At 39.3% G+C, this 19,325-nt stretch overlaps 1 protein-coding gene across 1 annotated transcript; it reads left to right on the forward strand.

The window, feature by feature from the left end:
• The first annotated feature begins 35 nt into the window (after positions 1 to 35).
• Positions 36 to 18,762, forward strand: INTS7 (integrator complex subunit 7). The gene is made up of 20 exons (XM_065747905.1): positions 36 to 131; positions 217 to 346; positions 761 to 907; positions 1,930 to 2,067; positions 2,405 to 2,451; positions 2,793 to 2,992; positions 4,262 to 4,384; positions 4,811 to 4,928; positions 5,869 to 6,003; positions 6,555 to 6,652; positions 7,299 to 7,538; positions 9,089 to 9,226; positions 10,045 to 10,251; positions 13,005 to 13,199; positions 13,808 to 13,911; positions 14,279 to 14,347; positions 15,060 to 15,192; positions 16,436 to 16,534; positions 17,389 to 17,574; positions 17,783 to 18,762. Exons 1-20 carry the CDS (start codon positions 41 to 43, stop codon positions 18,068 to 18,070), a joined length of 2,886 nt encoding a protein of 961 aa, XP_065603977.1. The 5' UTR covers positions 36 to 40; the 3' UTR covers positions 18,071 to 18,762.
• The last annotated feature ends 563 nt before the right edge of the window (positions 18,763 to 19,325 follow it).

Consider the following 19,325-nt stretch of genomic DNA (forward strand, 5'->3'; position numbering starts at 1 on the left):
GGAGGCCGCGCATGCGCGCTGGACGGCTGCGGGGTTCGCGATGGCGGCGAGCGGCAAGTCGTTCCTGGCCGATGCGGGGTACGGCGAGCAGGAGCTGGACGCCAACTCCGCCCTCATGGAGCTGGACAAGGGTGAGGCCCGGGGCTGGGGGAGCGCGAGGTTGGGGTGCCAAGGCGCGGCGCCGCCGTGGCATCAGCGTTGTGGTGCTCTGTGCAGGCCTGCGGTCCGGCAAGCTCGGCGAGCAGTGTGAAGCTGTCGTGCGCTTCCCTCGGCTCTTCCAGAAGTATCCCTTCCCCATCCTCATCAACTCGGCCTTCCTGAAGCTGGCCGACGTCTTCAGGGTCGGGTGAGTGGTGTGCCGGTGCCTTTAGTTCCACTGGCAGTTCTCTGTAGGCGCCTTCAAAATCGTAGCAAATAAATTAATGATCAGCTCTGTAGATCTCCAAGGACTGTGAATAACAAGGCCTCAAGCAGAGCTTTTCCAGGTGTCCGGTGCCAAGCTGACCCATATCTGCAACCCACGTTCATAGTATGTTACTTGTGCCTTGAAACAAGAGGAAATTTCTCACTCGCGCATCAGAATAATAGTGCATGAATATCCTATCTTTAACTATATCAGCCCACTTAATCCATTAATAAAGCATTGAGCTTCTTTGTTGTGATTAACACTCTGAAGTTTTTCCTCATACATTTGATTTAGAAGTGTTTAGGTCTCTGTTATAAAACAGCTCAGTAAAGATGAGTGTGTGTCTTCTGACAGAAACAACTTCCTGAGGCTGTGCGTGCTGAAAGTTACTCAGCAGAGTGAGAAGCACCTGGAGAAGATCCTCAACGTGGATGAGTTTGTGAAGAGAGTTTTCTCAGTGATTCATAGCAACGATCCCGTTGCTCGGGCTATCACACTTCGGTACGTAGTACAGAAACGAGCCTAACTTATTTAAAAGCTGTAGCTCGTTATTGGTGTGCTAATCTGTTCTAACAAAATCAGCACTTACTCCAAATGAGGTGTGGGAGCTGTCTTCTGCATTTCTTATAAAAGCAGGGACATCTCACAGAGAGTGAACAGCAGGGATGTGTATGTGGAAGAACAAGGTTTTCACATGAATGTATTTATGATGTGAGCGTCGTGTGGATGGCTCCAGGCAAGAGAGGATTGGCAATATTCAGATGTTGTGCCCTCAGGAGAAGGAAACTGTTGTACATGTAACCTAGATAGTATCTGTATGTAACCTGCATGCATTGTGTGATATATTTAGAGCAAGACCAGAAGGAAAGTGCTTCCATTTATGTCGAAATAACTTTTGTTAACTTGTAAACTAAACTAATGTATGTGAACTTCATAATGAATACTTTCATTTATTCTTCATTTGTTGTTGTCCTAGAGGCTTACTGCTTGTTGGTCTCTAATCCATAATATCTGAGGAGTTATACTTCTATTATTGATTGCTCTGGTCATCCTGGGAATCAAAGGGGCAAAATACCCTCCCACACTTTAAGCTATCTTTTATGTCACTGTCCTGCTGCTTTGGTGTCTGTATCTCTTAACACTACCCAACGTGATAATCTTCTCTGCATCTTCAATTTCTTTGCAACTGAATAAAAATGCAGAGCACTCCTTCTCCTTTGCTTATTCTTTTCTCATATCAATCCAGAACTATTTAAATACAGTTACTTTAAAAAAAAAAAACTTGCCCTTTTTTTTACCTTTTTTTACCTTGTTTTTGTTAAGCAACTATCATAAGACACAATATTTTCACATTTTAGTTATATGTCTACTGTAGTGTGTCTTTGTTTCTGTAGTCAATGTTAAATAGCCCATACTTATGTAAAAATTGAGACTTTTAAGTCAGTCCTGCGCTTCTCTTTGATTTAATCTTGCATTACTTGATAGTCACTGTGTTTCCTCAGTTTCCTGATCTGTGTCTGTAGGATGTTGGGCAGCATGGCATCTATTATTCCAGAAAGGAAGAACGCACATCACAGTATTCGTCAGAGTTTGGATTCCCATGATAATGTGGAAGTTGAAGCTGCTATTTTTGCTGCTGCCAACTTTTCTGCACAGTCAAAGTAAGGTGGATTTTTTTTCACCTCCATTTTTCACATTACAAAGAATAAGAACTCCATTGTTACCCAGAGAACTGAGTCTTTTCTTCAGTGGTGTTAGCGACATCCTTTACAGCTGTTGTGATTAATAACTGTACTGTAGGGAGATCTGAATTCAAGTCTAAAAAACCTTCTGAAACATACTGAAAATGATCATTTTATCATTTGATCATGCACATGTGTAGGGGTTCTAAAATCAGTTTTGGCAAATGTGATTATTTTTATTGTTAAAACGCAGCATTTGATTCTTCTGTTGAGTTTTAACCTGTTTTCACCTGGTGCTTTGTCTTTTTCCCTACAGGGACTTTGCTGCGGGAATATGTAACAAAATCAGTGAGATGATTCAAGGTATTTACAAACACTGAGTGATGGTATCTGAAAGTTCTTCTTTTATACATCTGTATAAAATATCAGTATACTGTTGCCCTTATCTACGAATGATTCTAGTTTTATAGTTAAATTAGATAATCCAGTATCTCTTCTTCTACACGTTCTCTCAAAATCTCAGTTTTCAGAACACTCTTAAACTCTTAAAATACTTGATAGTGCTGTGTTTAAGCTGCTAGGCCAGTGGACAGGTTACTTGAAGCTAATGCAGGAGTCTGCACAGTCTGCATTCAGTAATGCATGTCGTGTGTCTTAGTACTGCTAGAAACCACTATGATGACTTGGCAGTGTCTCTGTTACAGGTTTAGCTACACCTGTGGACTTGAAATTGAAGTTGATCCCTATTCTGCAGCACATGCATCATGATGCTAGCCTGGCCTCCAGCTCCCGGCAGCTGCTTCAGCAGCTGGTAACATCATATCCTTCCACCAAGATGGTCATTGTTACTCTGCACACCTTCACTCTGCTTGCTGCTTCTTCTTTGGTTGACATTCCTAAACAGGTAATTCTTTCAAATGAGCGTACAAAGCACATTTAAGTCAAAACAAAACACTAAACTTTCGCTGTCGGCTGGCATCTGAAGATAAATTATGATGGATATGCTAAGGTGATTGCTACGTGCCATAGGGGCAGAGTACTCTGCAACTGCTGTCACCTCCAGATAACTCCCTCCAAGAGACCTTTTTCATAGTTCATGAACTTTCTTATAGGTCAATGATGAAATCAAGGAAGAAAACAACTTTCATTTTGCCTCTAGAACTGAGGCTTCCCTTCTTTATGTTTTCCCTGCTGTATGTTTTTTTTTAATTATGGGTGTGCCTTTTGCCATCCTTGCTTACAAGGAAATGAATAATTCAACAGCGAAGAGTACATTTTAAAATGTTTTTCTTGAAAGACTGAGTCTATTGCTAGTTTTATGTTTTTAAACCAAGTTGTGGGGAAAAAACAGTGATGGGCAAAATACAGTGCCTTTATGTTCAGATAATGGGCCTTGCAAATGTGATTTCTATGGCAAGTATGAATGCACTGTGACATTTGAGACTTGTCTAACTAGTTATTGTAAAGCCATAAAAATCTATTGGCCTTTTAATCCCATTTGTCTGTGGAAGGCTGATGTCTGCTCAGCTTGTGGCATTGATCTGTTTGAAGCTTTTTGGAATGGCTGACTTTCAGAAGTAGTACTGAATCTGAGCTAACTGAAGCAACACTCAAGCACTTTACATGCTTTTTATGAAAGTAAACACGGACTTAAGGCTGTATTTCTGCAATACAGCAGCCTATGTTGCACATATAAATCAGCCAGTGTGTGGGGGTTTTTTTTGTTAATTTTTTTCTGAGAGATGCAGTGTCTATCTGTGCTGCTCTCTGTTGACTGCAGATGCTGCAGACACCTGAATTAGTGTCTAATGCCTGAAATACTTCCTACTAGCATAATCATGACAATGTAAGGTGTTGACTGAGGTCCTTGGGAGTGTTCTACCAGTATTTCTGTGAGAGCTGAAATTGCTCTCAGGGATTCTTAGGGTATACAGGGTGGTACAGAGAAGTGTCCTTGAGCAGACAAGAGAGGAGGATAGCAGAAAGCAGCTATTGGATTGATTCCACTGGCTGTGGAACTGCAGTAGAGTCTTTACCATGTAGGAAGCAAGCAGACAGGTAATGCATTGTAGTTTCAGATGAGTGTTCTTGAAATATCTTCATGAATATTTTTGAATGGGCTCCCTTCTAGTATGATCTCTTCCTCTTAAATGATGAATTTATCTTGTTACAGGTCCAGCTTTTGTTGCAATACTTGAAGAATGACCCAAGGAAGGCTGTGAAGAGGCTTGCAATCCAAGATTTGAAGTTGTTGGCCAACAAGATGCCACATACGTGGAGTAGAGAAAATATTCAGGTTTATACATTTTTAAGCAAAAGCTTATTATGAAACTCTTGCAATTAATTTTGGAATTCTTTCCTAAAGAGCAGTTTGTGAGGGGAAGGAAGGAAGAATGTGTCTCCGTATCCTTAAATTAGGCATAATCTACCGAGCCGAGTAGCCAAATACTAATGAACAACTGAAGTAATATAACTGAGGACAAGCATGTGTCATTGGCTTTAGAACCTGGTGATGCTGAAACTTAGAGCACTTCATTAGGATGCATGCAAGATGTTTTCTAGGTGCTTGCTAGATGAGCAAGGAGGTTCTGGTTTGATTTCAATTTTGCCTGTTTTGGTCGTAGGTCTTTCCTTCTTACAAACAAGTGCAACTAGACCTTTAATACAGACAGTTCATGGAACTTCTGTCCCTTTGTATCTTCTCCCTTCTCTTGACCTGTAGGCACTGTGTGAATCTGCTCTTCACACTCCATATGACAGTTTGAAGCTGGGCATGCTGTCAGTTCTTTCCACGTTATCAGGGACCATTGCCATTAAACAGTACTTCAGCAGTGCTCCAGGTAAGAAAACTAGATTAGATGACAAATTTTGGCATTTTTGGTAGATTGGTTATCTACAACAGGGCAATTTAATCTAAAATCATTGCATATTCTAAAAGTATTTTTGAATTTACAGTGCTAGCTGCGAGTCAGACTGTGCTTGTTAAACATGAACATGAAATGAGGGAGTGTGCACTAATGAAATTATTGTCCAAGATAGATTTTTTTGTAGATTTTGTGGCTAATAAGTTCTGTGAAACTTTTGTTTACCTTTGGATTTTCAACTTCTCTTCATAAACCAGGCAACAGTTTGCCTCTTAAATAGATAACTTGTATTCTCCTTAAGGCACTTTGAAACCATGCACTTGTGTAGGGTTTCAGTGTGAATGAAGGGAATGGTGAAGCATAGAGGCTTTATAATTGCTTATAGTAGATGTTCTGAAATGAGTAAAAGTATCTCATTCTCAAAATGGAGTTGATACTGTTTTCTTTTTTTTCTTCTTGAGAGCCACTGTGCCTTAATGAGCGTAATCAGCTCAACAACACTGGCTGCAGAAGAGAAACATCCGTGTTTTCATCGGTTATTCTACATAGTAGAATAGTCTTAATATGCTCGATTCTAGTCTCTATATGCTTGATAGGATTTTTTCTGTCAGTAAAATCTTAGGGACGAGTCTTAACATCTCCATGTCCCTGAAACGTCAGCCTATAGACATGAATACTCTTTTCCTGTATATATCTAAGTTGCATTTAGGAAAGAACAGAGAGTCTCTGTGTTATTGAACATATAGGAATATATGTTAAAATGGTAGGATAAAAACATATGAAGTAAAATAAAATCATTTTAAGAAACTAAGCACCATAAATCAATATAGATTTTGTGCAGGAATATACTTGAAAGATTCATAGTCTAATTAAGCTATGTGCTGTTATATGTCTGGTTTGCCTTATCTGTTTTTAGGAACAGCGGCTACAACTGCAAGGTCATTTGATTTAGTAAAATTAGCACAGGAGTGCTGTTACCATAATAACCGTGGCATTGCAGCTCATGGAGTAAGAATTCTGACAAATATATCAGCCTCCTGTCAGGAGAAAGGTAAATGAAAGCAAGGACAATTAAATAAATCTATTTGCAATCAGACTTATGCACTTAACACATATTAACTGGTCTGGTTCATGAGTTTTTCTGTAAATCTGTCCAATCCTTCATGCTGGTTAGGGGGAATGGGGACCATAATCTCTACAAATGTTTTGTAGGATTTTATGAATGGTCGGGAAGATTCTGTCTTCTGCTATCTTATAGAAAGTTAGTGGACACACTAAAACTGCTAAAATAAAGGCTTGTCTTATCTTTGCTGTGAACCACTGAATTGTCTGTCGGCCTTTGACTTTTAGCACAAAGTCTGCTGCAAGGGAATAATGGCACATTTAGAAGTTGTAGGCCAGAATTTTATGCTCACCTTACAAATGTCACAGTTAATGTGACTGCTGAATAATTACCCGAGACGCAGAATTGCTTCCAATTAAAGGAAGTCAGAATAATTAGGAAAATATTCATCTGTCATCACTGCAACACCAGTATGAGTATTATGTCAATTAAAATCAGGAACTGTAACTGGGAACTCGCTGACTGTTTCTTTTTCTTAGATCTTCTGCCTTTGGAGCAAGATGCAGTTTTTGGCTTAGAATCTCTTCTTGTTCTTTGTAGTCAAGATGACAGTCCAGGAGCTCAAGCAACCTTAAAGGTGACAGTACTGTTGTTTCATTAGCAGAACTGTAAGTTATAGTAATCGTTTCTATAGCAGAAGAGCTAAAGTGCACTGGATCTTTCTGGTAGAAGTATAACATACTGAAAATAAATTGGTGTTTTTCTGTATTTTGTCAGTAGTTAAAAGTTCAGAGTGATAGTTCATGACTGCAGTGCAATTGCTTTCAACTCCAGTGTAAGTTTGTTTTCATGGAGGGGGGAGAAGGTGAACTTTTCTGAGGTACAGCTGTAATAAACTTGAACAAGGGATGGGGGTATCTCTAGAGGATGAAGAAATTATTGGGGAGAGAGAACCCATTTTTTTCTGAGGTGGGGATGCAATGTGCAAGATAACAACACTCCTATGAACTGTTATTTTAATTGTCCCACTTCATGACCTGCTACCAGTAATTTTATTTAATAATTAACCTTCAAGTCACAGAATTGTAGGGGTTGGAAGAAGGCATGAGAAGATTTGTTTCTTTGTATCCTTGTGGTTTGAGTTTAGAGAGATAGGCTTATGCTCGAAAGAAATCTCATTTTTGTATGTTTCTGTAATCACACTTGCAGAGAAGTGTCTGTTTTGGTTTTACTTTTAAGTAAGCATTGTGTTAATTGTAGCTGTTGATGTTTGTGAATTACAGATCACCTTAACTTGTATGGTGAAGCTGGTCAAGTGCCGTCCTCACCTGAGCCAGTCAGTGGTTGAATCCCTGTTGACACAGCTGCACAGTGCTCAGGATGCTGCTAGGATTCTCATGTGCCACTGTTTAGCAGCCATTGCCATGCAGCTGCCTGTGTTAGCCGATGGGATGCTAGGAGATCTGATGGAGCTCTATAAAGTGATTGGACGATCTACCACAGATAAAAAACAGGAACTCTTGGTAAGACCTCTGTCTGGTGAATAGCCATTGATAAGCAAAATCGTGGAATGATGAAACGGTTTGGATTAGAAGGGATGTTAAAGACCATTCAGTTCCAACCTCCTTCTGTGGGCAGGGATACCTCCCACTAGACCAGATTGTTCAAAGCCCCATCCAGCCTGGCCTTGAGCACCTCAAGGGATGAGGTATCCACAGTTTCTCAGGGCAGCCTGTGTCAGTGCCTCACTACCCTCAAAAATGAAGAATTTCTTCTTTAATCTAAATCTACTTTCTTTGAGCTTCAAGTGACTACTCCTTCTCTTATTACCACATGCCCTTGTAAAAAGTCCCTCTCCAGCTCTCTTGTAGTCTCCATTTTGGATACTTTAAGGCTGTATTAAGATCTTCCTGGAGCCTTCTCTTTTCCAACCTGAATAGCCCCAGCTCTCAGCCTTCTTTATAGGATGGATGCTTCAGCCCCCATCATCCTTGTGGCTTCCTCTGGACCACATGTAGCAGATCTGTGCCCATCTTATCCTGAGGGCCTCAGATCTGCATGTATTACTGCTGGTGGGGTTTCTAAAGATCAGAGTAGTGGAGACAGTCACCTCCCTTGACCTGCTGGTCATACTGCTTTTGATGCAGTCTGTGACATAGTTGGCATGCTGGGCTGCAAGTGCACACTGCTGTCTCACATTGAGCTTGACTTCAACTAATACCAAGTCCTTTTCCTCAGCACTTCTCTCCGTTTTCTTCTCATTCTGTATCTGCATGGATACAGATACAGATTGGGATTGTCCCAACCCAAGTGTGTGACGTAGCATTTGACCTTATTGAATAAGAATTTCATACAGGCCCACCTATTAAACCTGTCCTGGTCCCTCTTGGTGGCATTGTTTTCCCCCAGAGAGTTGACTGCACCACACAGCTTGGTGTCTTCAATGAACTATTCAATCCCACTGTTCATGTCACTGACAAAAATGTAATGAAGTGCCAGTCCAGTACAGACCCCTATTATTTTATTTATTTATTTTTAAAGATAGTTCATTTCTAGCTATGAAGTGTGATTTCATAGTTGTATGTTGGCACATGCAATGTATTCCACTAGATTTCCCAGTAGATGGCACTGCTTAGACAAAATAATGGGGCTAGTTGGTAAAATAGGGTTCATGGAAGAGAAAGATGGCAGTTATATCAATTAACATGTGGTAGTTTAATAGCTAAAATTGCTCTTACTACATCTACTTAGATATTAATTTAAATTTTGAGAAAGAAATTACATGCTTCCTGTTTATTTATCTGGAACCTTTGAACTATCCCAGTGAAAAGCAGCAGTAAAGGTTATTTAAATTAAAATGACTTTCATCTATAAGAAATATTTTAGTTGCCCCAAATATTAAGATACATGACTGAGAAGAGTTCTTCAGTTAAAACTTATATTAAGTCTTCTGTATAGTTCTAAGACCAAAATCAAGCGCATAGTATTAGGCTGAGATGGTTTGGGGTTTTTAGTTGGTGGTGGTTTGTTCATGAAATAAAACCTTATTCCTAATCTCTCCACTCTTCTATAGGTTTCTCTTGCCACAGTGATATTTGTTTCCAGTCAAAAAGCTTTGTCTCCAGAAATTAAAACTGTTATCAAGCAGCAGCTTGAGAATGCTTCCAATGGATGGACAGCCTACAGGATAGCCAGGCAGGCTTCCAGAATGGTATGTGAAAATACCCGGAGGAAAATATTTTGGTATTATTGGAAGGATGCTAGTGATTTCTTTGAACTGGAAAAAGAATGTAAGGAAGGAAAATAATAGGACTTGAAACAAAAAACAAAAACAGCATGGGTGGTTGTGGAATGTATCATTTTCCTTCTTAATTCTCTGGAATGCTAATTCCATTCAGAGTGGTCATCCCATTATGGTGGTTTTCCTAGCTGAAGTGTTTGAGAACAGAGAAGCTAATGACCTAGTCTTTATTTTTTTATGAGCGTGTCTAATCTTCATTTTCTCGTTGATCGTTAGGAAGTACTACAGGCTGTTCTGTTGTGTGCTTCTCTTCAATGTGAAGAGAGATTTTTATCTCCCCTTCAATAAAATCATAGCTGGGGTTGGAATTATGTAGAAAGCCTAGTACAAGGTGCTGGGGTAATTTTATGCAGATAAGGCATGTGTTGCAGAGGAGAACACTGAGTATAGCACTGCTTCAGTACATCAGCCAGGATTCCAGCTGTGGGCTGACTTGATAATAGTTTCAAACTCAGTGTTACTGTAGGGATAAAATACATGTTTTCAGTATTAAATTAATTTTTAGACTTGTTTCTCATCTTCTTAAACTGTTTTGTAGAAATAATTACTTCATGCAGGCTGAACTTTCCTGAAAATAAGGCTTTGTGGTTTCATTTAGGTTTGTCATGATCAAATGACTAATTGAAGGTTCACTGATTTTATTCTTAAAGTGTGACTAATTCTGGATAAGTTGCTTAAAAACTCACAGCTTTTTTTCTTCTCCCCTCTTCCGAACCTTATCATTACAGGGTAACCATGACATGGCCAGAGAACTGTATCAAAGCCTGCTGACTCAGGTGGCTTCAGAGCACTTTTACTTCTGGCTGAACAGTTTGAAGGAGTTCTCCCATGCAGAGCAGTGTCTGACAGGTTTGCAAGAGGACAACTACAGCTCAGCGCTTTCCTGCATTGCTGAAGCTTTGAAATCATATCACAAAGGAATAGCATCACTGACGGTTAGCACAGAGCTTTTACTGTAGTGATGATTCTGTGTACCGTGACAGATCTGTTTACTTTCTGTTCTTAAACCTCTTTAAAAGGTTTTAAGGGTGATTTCTTTTTTCTGTTTTCCCACTCCTCACTTCCTGCCTTGATCAAATCATGTTTCTTTTTTTTTTTTACTTAAAGTTACAATGCTTGATTATCTTCCTTCTTCTTACTGAGTTCATATATCCTTGTATTTGACAATGGGATCCTACAGAACCCTAACAATAATAAAGCCACACCAATTCAGTAAGGAGTGGGAACAGTTCAGTCTTATCAAATCCACAGGACTTTTGAAGTACCTATGTACCTGCAAGTATTTTCTGTTTCTCTAAAGTAGAGAAAATAAGAAGGCTGTGTGTGGTGTGTCTCTGAAAAGCAACAAGAGCATTAATGAGTACGGACTTCCATTGCATGCTGTCATCTTAACCAGCTTCATACAACCATGATGATCCAGCTTCATACAACACTTTCATATTTTGATTTCCATGAATAAATTTTTACATATAGATTTCTGTATGTCTTCTAAACGAAGCAGCTTAACTTCTTTTGCAGTTGCTGTCAGTTTTATGTCAGCTTAAGTGTTAGTATTTATTAAGGCTCAGATATGCTGTTTTTTAGTAAACAGCTGCTTGGATAACATGGAAGGTCATAAATTTTATGGAGCTTTCTCTTGGAGGATAAAGGCATAAGTATTTGCCTTTAAGTTGTTGGCTAAGTTGGACGAGGCTTTTTCTTCAACACTTCAAGACTTCTTTAACGTGTAGAAGCCATTGGAGGGGACATTTAATTAGGCATTAATATTTAATACAGGCAGGGAAGTGGTTCAGAAGATTAATTTATCTTTCCATAGAATCTGTTTCTTTTGTTGTTTCCTCATCTCTTCTTGTGGCTTCCTTGTAAGTTGTTGGCCCACAGGTTACAGAAAGCCAGAGAAGAGGAAGCCGCTTTATTTTTATTACTGTTATTATTTATTTATTTACTTATTGCTAGCTTGTTGCTGACTTGTTGCATTGCTCTGGACAAGTTTCTCCAGGTGCTCAAATCTCAGCTGTAAAAGGAGCAGCTCTCAGCTTACATCTACATAATTCAATGTTTAAAAAGAGGAGCATAGTGTCATTAAGGGTGTGTGGTAATCTAACTGCAGAATACTTCAGCTGTCACTTCCCTGTGATTTCTGCTTTTCTGTTGCTTCTGTTCCAGTGTAGTGCATGACTCAGTACCATTGGTGCTGCAGGCCATTAGTGCATGTGATGAAGCTTGTTCTGTTGGACCACCTTGTAAGCACAATGCTGCGCCTGGTAATCCTGCAGATGTTCTGCAATGCTGATATATCCAGACACTGTCTGATCTTGTCAGGCTGTTTCTCAGTAACATGGAAGGGGAAGGTTGCATTGCTGTATGCGAGCTATTTTTTCAAGTGAGTTACTCTTCTCAAGGAATAAATCCAATTACTTTACAGATGAAAGAAGTGTTTGGGACAGGAAGTTACAAAGTTTGTCAGCTGCAGTCCCATCTGTTTCACTGTGTGCTTTCTTGCATAGTTAGCAAAGGTTTTGCAATAGGACCTATTGTTTTTGACACAGAACTTGCATTTCCTTAGAAACTTGTGTTTGTTTTTTGACTACTGGTAATCTAGAGAAGATCCAGAACTTGAAAAAAGCATTTGTATGATTAAGCCGCACTGACTCTAAATATGTTAAGTGGTGTCATTTGAAGAACTTAACTGAGCCAAAGAACTTTCTTTGTCATTTTCAGAAAAAGAAGAGTAACTTAGTTATTGCCTGTGGCAATACTGGTAGCAGGTAATATAAACTGCAGTATTAATGAGGCAAGCTTGTATCTCCATCTACAAGAATCAAGTCTAGTTTGCACTTCTGAGAACGTCTGCCTTTTTATTGCGGTTGGTTGATGTTTCCTTGGTTTCATCAGTGGTAGGCCAGTTTTCAGATGATGGGATGTTTTGTGATAGACTTATTTGGCTTTTTTGCCAGGAAAAAAAAAATAGTTCTTGGTAATGTGTTAGATGCATCTTAAGTTTGCCCCTCCTGGGTGTCTCTTTAGTCACAAGTGCTTCTCCAAGTCAGATAAGCTCTTAAGGAACAGAATTGCGTAGAATAATCAGAATAATAGCAGCATGTCTTTCCTCATGGAGTTCTGTTTATCATTCTTGGTTGTCAGTGAACTGTCTTTGCCCTCATCAGACATGAGGTTCAGTGCCTTTGTGGTTCCTGTCTATATCGCAGTTTGAAGAAAATCAAAGATGGTTGCTGTTGCTTTTAGTTCCGGGTGTCTTTAGCTGGCTGATCCTTTATCCTCTTGCTCATACAGCGATTCACTTTGTCAGTTCTCTGTGTTTCTTTGCCTTCCAAGTCAGTGTGCCCTCTCATGGTAGGGGCTGTCTGGACTGCCTGGATTTAGAGGCCTAATGGCTTGTGCTTTAAAGAAGGGGAAGTAAGTGCCCAAATAAATAGCTCAAGTCACACTTGTTTTAAGTGTGATACACTCAAAGTATGGCTTAGTAATTACCTAAATTTTTCTACCCCCTATGTTCAGTATGATTTAAATTGAGCAGAGTTATTAGATTTGTTTTTTTAAATCAGCTTTAGTATTGGCCTTGAGAGTTCAGTTGTTCAATGAGAAGAAAGTTTAGTGACATTGCAGATTTATTTTACAGTGTTTGCTTTTGACCTCAGTTGCCAACATTACGATTGCTGTGTTTCAGGCTGCAAGTACGCCGCTTAATCCTCTGAGCTTTCAGTGTGGATTTGTGAAACTCAGGATTGACCTTCTGCAAGCTTTTTCTCAACTTATTTGTACCTGCAACAGCCTGAAAACAAGTCCACCTCCTGCGATTGCCACAACGATTGCCATGACATCAGGCAATGATCTCCAGAGGTGTGGACGCATCTCAAACCAGGCATGTGTTCTTGTTGCACACTTGTATAGTTACGTTTATGATGTCAGTATGTATTTTGCTTCTCAGCAGACATATCATAGATTTAAATTAGATGTCAGGGAGCAGTTTTTCACAGGGAGAGTGGTAAGGTGCTGACGCAGAGAGGCTGTGGGTGCCTCATCCCTGGAGGCATTCAAGACAAGGTTAGATGGATCCCTGGGCAGCCTGAGCTGGTGCCTGACCTAGTGGTTGGCAATTCCTGCCTGGGGCAAGGGGGTTGGAACTTGATGATCCTCTAGGTCCTTTCTAACCTAAGCTGTTCTGTGATATCTGGTGAAGGACACGTGAAAAGCATGAGTAAGTATTGGGCCGTAGTTTTCTTCTGTAGCTGAACCAGACTGTTTTCAAGCTGACTGTGTGTGCATGATTTTTCACACACTAGCATTTACAGTTTCCTACTATATGTAAGTAGTATCCCACTCAGTACACACTAAATTGCAGCAAAACCTTTCCACCTTGCTTTGAAACACCTTGGACAATTTGATGCTAGTTAAAAGTAAGAAATAGTGATTTTCTGGATGTATGCTGTTTTTCTTATGTTATTTTGCCTGGTAACATTGTCTCTGTAGATGAAATTATCAATGGAGGAGTTCCGAAACCTGGCTGTGCGTTATGGAGATCTGTATCAGTCGTCCTTTGATGCAGACTCAGCAACTCTCAGGAATGTAGAACTGTATCCTTTTGAAAGCTCAGTATTTGTCCTCTTACTTTGTCAGTAGGACAGCATGAAGCTTAACAGTCCTTTCTCTGGTGAAAGCTAGCACAGAATCATTTTGAAGCAGTTAATGTAAGTCAGGTTGCTTAATAAAAGGCATTGCTATACTATTGTTCAGGATTAGTTCACGAATAAGTTAGGACTCAGAACTTGTAATAGCATAAAACAGGATTTCCATAGTTTTTATTCTGTTTACCAAAGGAATAATGATAGGATTATTTCACAAAAGCTAGAGAAGTAAGGAAAAGTGCTGGTAAATAGTACTGTGCTTCTTGTTTTAGGAACAAAGTTTGTAAGTTTCCTAATTCCTTAATATTAATATCAGACAACAGCAGAGCTGCCTCTTGATTTCACATGCAATTGAAGCTCTGATTTTGGATCCAGAATCTGCAAAGTAAGTTTTAGAGTTAACTTTCTGCTCCTTTGCTTTTAGTTTCTAAACACTTGGGAGACTTTTAGTATAGGAATTCAAGGAGTGTTCAGAAAAGTTTCCTGGTGACCTTGGAGCCTTAAGATGTTGCTCTGGACAAGCTGAAGGACATGTTGCTGCTGTGCTGTAGCTGACAGGTTAGGGACTGCATTTCAGGTTCTGCTTTTTATACTTATTTTGAGAGCTGTACTGCACTCATCTTAAATACAGACTTGAATTAAAATAAGAAATGACTTTTAATCTGTTGCCATATATTTTAATTTCTGTCATTCTGTGTTAACTCTTATGCTTGTAAGTGGAAATAGCAGGTATGTGTTAGTTTCCTTCAGAGTCCTGGAAATATATGCATTAAATAAGTGTAAGATTTTTAAGGTGACTTTGCATCATTGTGACACATGCAGGCTGAAATAAAATTCCTCAGGGAGTTAAGCACACCCAGTCTATTAGACCTGTAATTGCTTTAACTGGGAAAGGATGGGAATGCAAAGTGCTGGAGAAGCTGAAGTTAAGAAAGGGTTTAAATGTATGGAGCAAGTCTGACTGGGAAACAATAAATCAATTTACTTCTTAATGAATTTCAAGTTGTAACAGAGGATGGTCTTGTTGGGCATGTTTCTGAGTGAGACTGGGATGAGGAAAGTACATTAGGCAAACAGCTGAATGTTTTATTTTCTAGCTTCCAGGAATACAGTTCAAATGGAACAGCACATGTTGAGAGTGAATATGAAAGAAGAATGATGTCTGTATTTAATCATGTACTGGAAGAAGTAGAATCCCTCAACAGGAAGTATGCTCCTGTGTCTTACTTGGCAAGTAATAGCTTTACATATATATTCTGTAGTTGAAGGTTCTAAAACCTCAGGAAATCTTAGGTGATCAAGCAACATAAGAGAGCACATTTCAATTAATAAATGTAAGCTATTAGTGGTACAAGACACTCGGTCCCTATGGGTATACTCTAATACTTGGAAAAAAAAGTTTTTTTTTCAACATCTATAACCTGACTGTCCTGATTGAAAACAGGGTTTGTAAAATTCTGGTACTATGAGCGTAGCAGGTGCTGATAAATGTCGGGATAGCTAGAGGTAATACCAAGTCTCTGTCAAATCCCTTACCACAGTTGCTTTTAAATACTGAAATGCTGTTTATTCATGCTGTTGTGGTGCAGGAGTTCCTTCCACCTGTAGCACACACAGTGACGGAGGGTCCGGGGCTAGCTCAGCTTCAGTGTCTGGGCTGTTGGCAGTTAGTACTGTGTTGCTGGAGTATAATGTTTCTCTTATCCATGCAGGTCATCAGAGAACACAATGTAAAGTGTGCTGAATGCAGACAGGGACCTGATAAGAGTATTCCTTTACAGCCCTAATCTGGTGTTTTCTTTTTCTGTTAGTGGAAATCATAAAGCTGAAGTGCGTGTTGGTGGATACAGGGCAGTCACTTGTTAGGACTGGTACTTTCTTGCCTATTTTTTCTCAGTTCAACAGTCCTTAACAACTGCTATTTGCATAGAAAAGTGTGTTGTCTAAAATGTAGCCAAGGTGCTGTAAACTTAGTTGTTGCTGTCTGTCCCAGCCCAGCTGGATGATTTCAGTAGTGCTGCCTTCACTGACGTTACAATGCAGCAAGGGAAGAAAGAGTAGGTAAAAAAGCTTAAAACTCAAGTTATTGTACCCTGTGAAGTTGTGGGTGGTGCCGGTTTTGTTTGCCAGGAGTGGGTTATTCTTTATTTGAGGGTTTATGTATCAGTTCTGTATTATGAATGTTTTAAGGGGATATTCCTCTGCTAACTCTAGTGCTGGGACTGAAATTGCCTAGATTTTTCGTTTTCTTGGCCTGCTTGTTCTTTCCAGAGCAAAGTACCTCCTTCATAAAGGAGAGGACATAAACATAAGCAGAATGTAGTCACTGTCATTGTAGTGGCTGTTGTCACGTAACTTTCTCAGTATATTTCTGGATGTTTAGTAGAAGCTACTGCAGTTTCATCACCTCAAGTGCATGTCATTTCCATATTGTCTGAAATAATCTCATTTGCTTTGGCTCTGTTTCTTGCAGCATACGGCTTGTCTGTGCAGTGCTGTCATTGCCTTACTGAAGGTACCCCTTTCTTTCCAAAGGTACTTCTTTCAAAAGCTGCAATCTACAAGCATTAAGGTAAGTATTGCTCAAATGCAGCCTAAAATTTCTCCTTTTAGAGTCTTCTCTTCATGAGTAGTCATACTGAAGGCACAGCTTCAGTACTTTTGGTGAAGATACTTAACCACAATACAGATCTGGGCTTGCCCGTTAGGAATGGCTTAAATAACGTCTGTGTCATAACTGAATATATATGTAATTGTTATGAACAAGTAGGCTATGACTTAACCAAGCAAATAGGATTCTGCTCTTTGATTGCAAGATCTTAAAATCTGTGTGATGGTAATTTTTCTTGATTCTGCATCTGCGGAGCTAAGTAATTTTCTAGTTTTGGGAAAAGAACTTCTACAAGCTTGCATGATTTTTCCTTTTTCTTCAAAAAGCAATATTTACTATAGAATAAAAAGTTGTAATATTTATCAGTTGAGTAAGAATGGCAGTATGACACCTTCAAGAGTAAGTTAATTTTATATCAGTTGAGTAAGCTAATTTTGTATTTTTAACTCAAAAGGTCCTTTTTTTCTGGGAAAAGAGGAAGCCTGGAGGTGTACATTATTTAATCTTGCAGGTTTTTACTTCTGTTTTCATCATTATAGGCTTAGAGCCTACTTGTTTTACCTATTTTACAGAAGACTTCTACGTCTTTTGAAGGTGTTGAAGAGATGCAAATACCATGCCTGGTATTGCTAAGGATGCTTATTAATTTTACAGTAGCCACTTTCTGATGCAAACTGAATGTTTATATCTTCTGTTTTTTCTCTACTAAATCCTTCCTTGAAGTTGTACTGTAAGGTGTTCTGTTTCATCTTGTAATTATCTTTGCTTTTTAGAAGGTGCAAGGTTATATGTTTGTCTGCCTTCTTGTATTACAGCTTGCTCTATCCCCATCTCCGAGGAACCCTGCAGAACCTATTGCAGTACAGAACAATCAGCAGTTGGCCTTAAAGGTAGAAGGAGTGGTTCAGCATGGGTCTAAACCAGGCCTCTTCCGTAAAATCCAATCAGTCTGTCTAAATGTATCTTCAGTACTGCAGAGCAAATCTGGACAAGACTATAAGGTATGGGTAAGACTAGAGCAATGAGGAATCTTAAAAAAAAAATGTAAAATTGCATTCATCTGTGAAAGTATGTCAAAGCTGATGCAAGCATGTGCGTTGGTTTAGGAAAATTCAGGACAAAGGTGGTGTTTTTTTTTTCTCTCTTTCAAACAGAGAACAGAAAACTGATTTTAGCAGTTACGTAACAGTAACTTTTTTGTGTTCTCAGATTCCTATTGACAACATGACCAATGAAATGGAGCAGAGGGTAGAGCCACACAACGACTACTTTAGCACTCAGTTTCTGTTGAACTTCGTGATACTTGGCACCCATAATATTACAGTAGAGTCCTCTGTAATAGATTCCAATGGTATTGTTTGGAAAACTGGGCCTAAAACAACTATTTTTGTTAAATCTCTTGAGGATCCATATTCTCAGCAAGTTCGTCTTCAGCAACAGCAAGGACAGCCACCATCACAGCAGCAACAACAAAGAACAGCGTACTCACGGTTTTAATTCCTGGAAGTGACTCTTGTGATCATTGACCACTTCACGCTGGCTAAGGGAAGTGATGTTTTCTGTCCCCACTTTGACTGTTATGCAGTTACGTCTGTGGGTGTGTGTATGTACGTGTTCCCAAATGCATGTATGCACAAACCTATGACCACAAGTAGCTGTAAGGTCCAGAAGGAGATGATTCACCAATTGTACGTGCGACTGGAGATCTGAACTGTTTGTGGTTGGTGCTTTCTTCGTCGAAGTCTCAGGTTGTTGTCTTAACCACAGAACCTTTCTTATTGGAACACTGAAAAAGAAAGCAAAGAGCCCCAGATTAAAATGTCAAACAGCTTTTTATTTTGTATAATGAATGGTTTGTTTCTTGATCTGCCATGGACAGCTGTGATTCTGAAAACCTGTGATGTCAGCATTCCAGACCAGCTCAGAAACACCAGGGAGCAGTCTTTCCTCATAGGTCAGATGATGTTCACAGTGTGCAGCTGAACATGTGAGAATGCTAATAGATGAAAGTTAAGCCAGGTCAGGGCTTTCCCTGGATGAGTCTTAATTTTCTGTGAGCCAGTAAGATTAACCTTGCTACAATTCAAAAATGCATTTCTTCTCTCTAAAGAACTTTGTTCACCTGATCTGATAGGCATGTACACCTCCAAGGACTTGCATCAATTCTAAAGCCAGGCAAATCACTGAAATCTGAACACTAGAGATGGGAGGTTGGGGGTAGAAGGGAAGCATCTTCTGGAGAATGCCATGTAGCATTTGTTAGGAATTAACTTGTTTAAGAAGGTGGCTTTCTGTGCAAGTAAGTGAATTCTTCTTTCTTTTTTTTTTTTTCCCACAAATTCTGAAGGATTTCTCGTGCTGGCTCATTTGCAGGCTAGTTAAATGTGTAAGCTTTGAATGTATTAAACTTCCATTTAAATGAGTAGAGTGCTCTGAGTTAGGTGGATTTAATGGTAAAGTTATTTTTTGGCTGTATTTTTGTTTTTAAACACTGTTTTTTTTTATTCCTCATACAGGGTGAGGTAATCTTGGCAAACAACAACCAAGATTTTTCATAGAAATTAATGACTCAAAATACTCAGCAAGAAGTGAGGATGTTAAAGCTGCAGCACTGTACAGAAAACTTCTGTACAAGTTTATTTACAAATGTCCCAATTCTAGTTTATGTATGTAACAAATTAGTAGGGTTTTAATTAAATACATTGCATTCCTGAAATTCATTTTGAGTGGTGTGAATAGCACAACCCTTACA

The sequence above is a fragment of the Cyrtonyx montezumae genome, unplaced genomic scaffold (assembly GCF_038088225.1).
Source record: "Cyrtonyx montezumae isolate F1298 unplaced genomic scaffold, pur_monq_1.0 scaffold_0, whole genome shotgun sequence".
NCBI classification, from domain to species: domain Eukaryota; kingdom Metazoa; phylum Chordata; class Aves; order Galliformes; family Odontophoridae; genus Cyrtonyx; species Cyrtonyx montezumae.

Excerpts from the sequence above, each read along its gene's own strand:
- INTS7 (XM_065747905.1), top strand. The coding sequence starts at position 41 with ATGGCGGCGAGCGGCAAGTCGTTCCTGGCCGATGCGGGGTACGGCGAG. Across the intron at positions 2,993-4,261 it reads TGGTTGACATTCCTAAACAG|GTCCAGCTTTTGTTGCAATA; the intron begins GTAATTCTTTCA and ends ATCTTGTTACAG. Across the intron at positions 15,193-16,435 it reads ATGCTCCTGTGTCTTACTTG|CATACGGCTTGTCTGTGCAG; the intron begins GCAAGTAATAGC and ends TGTTTCTTGCAG.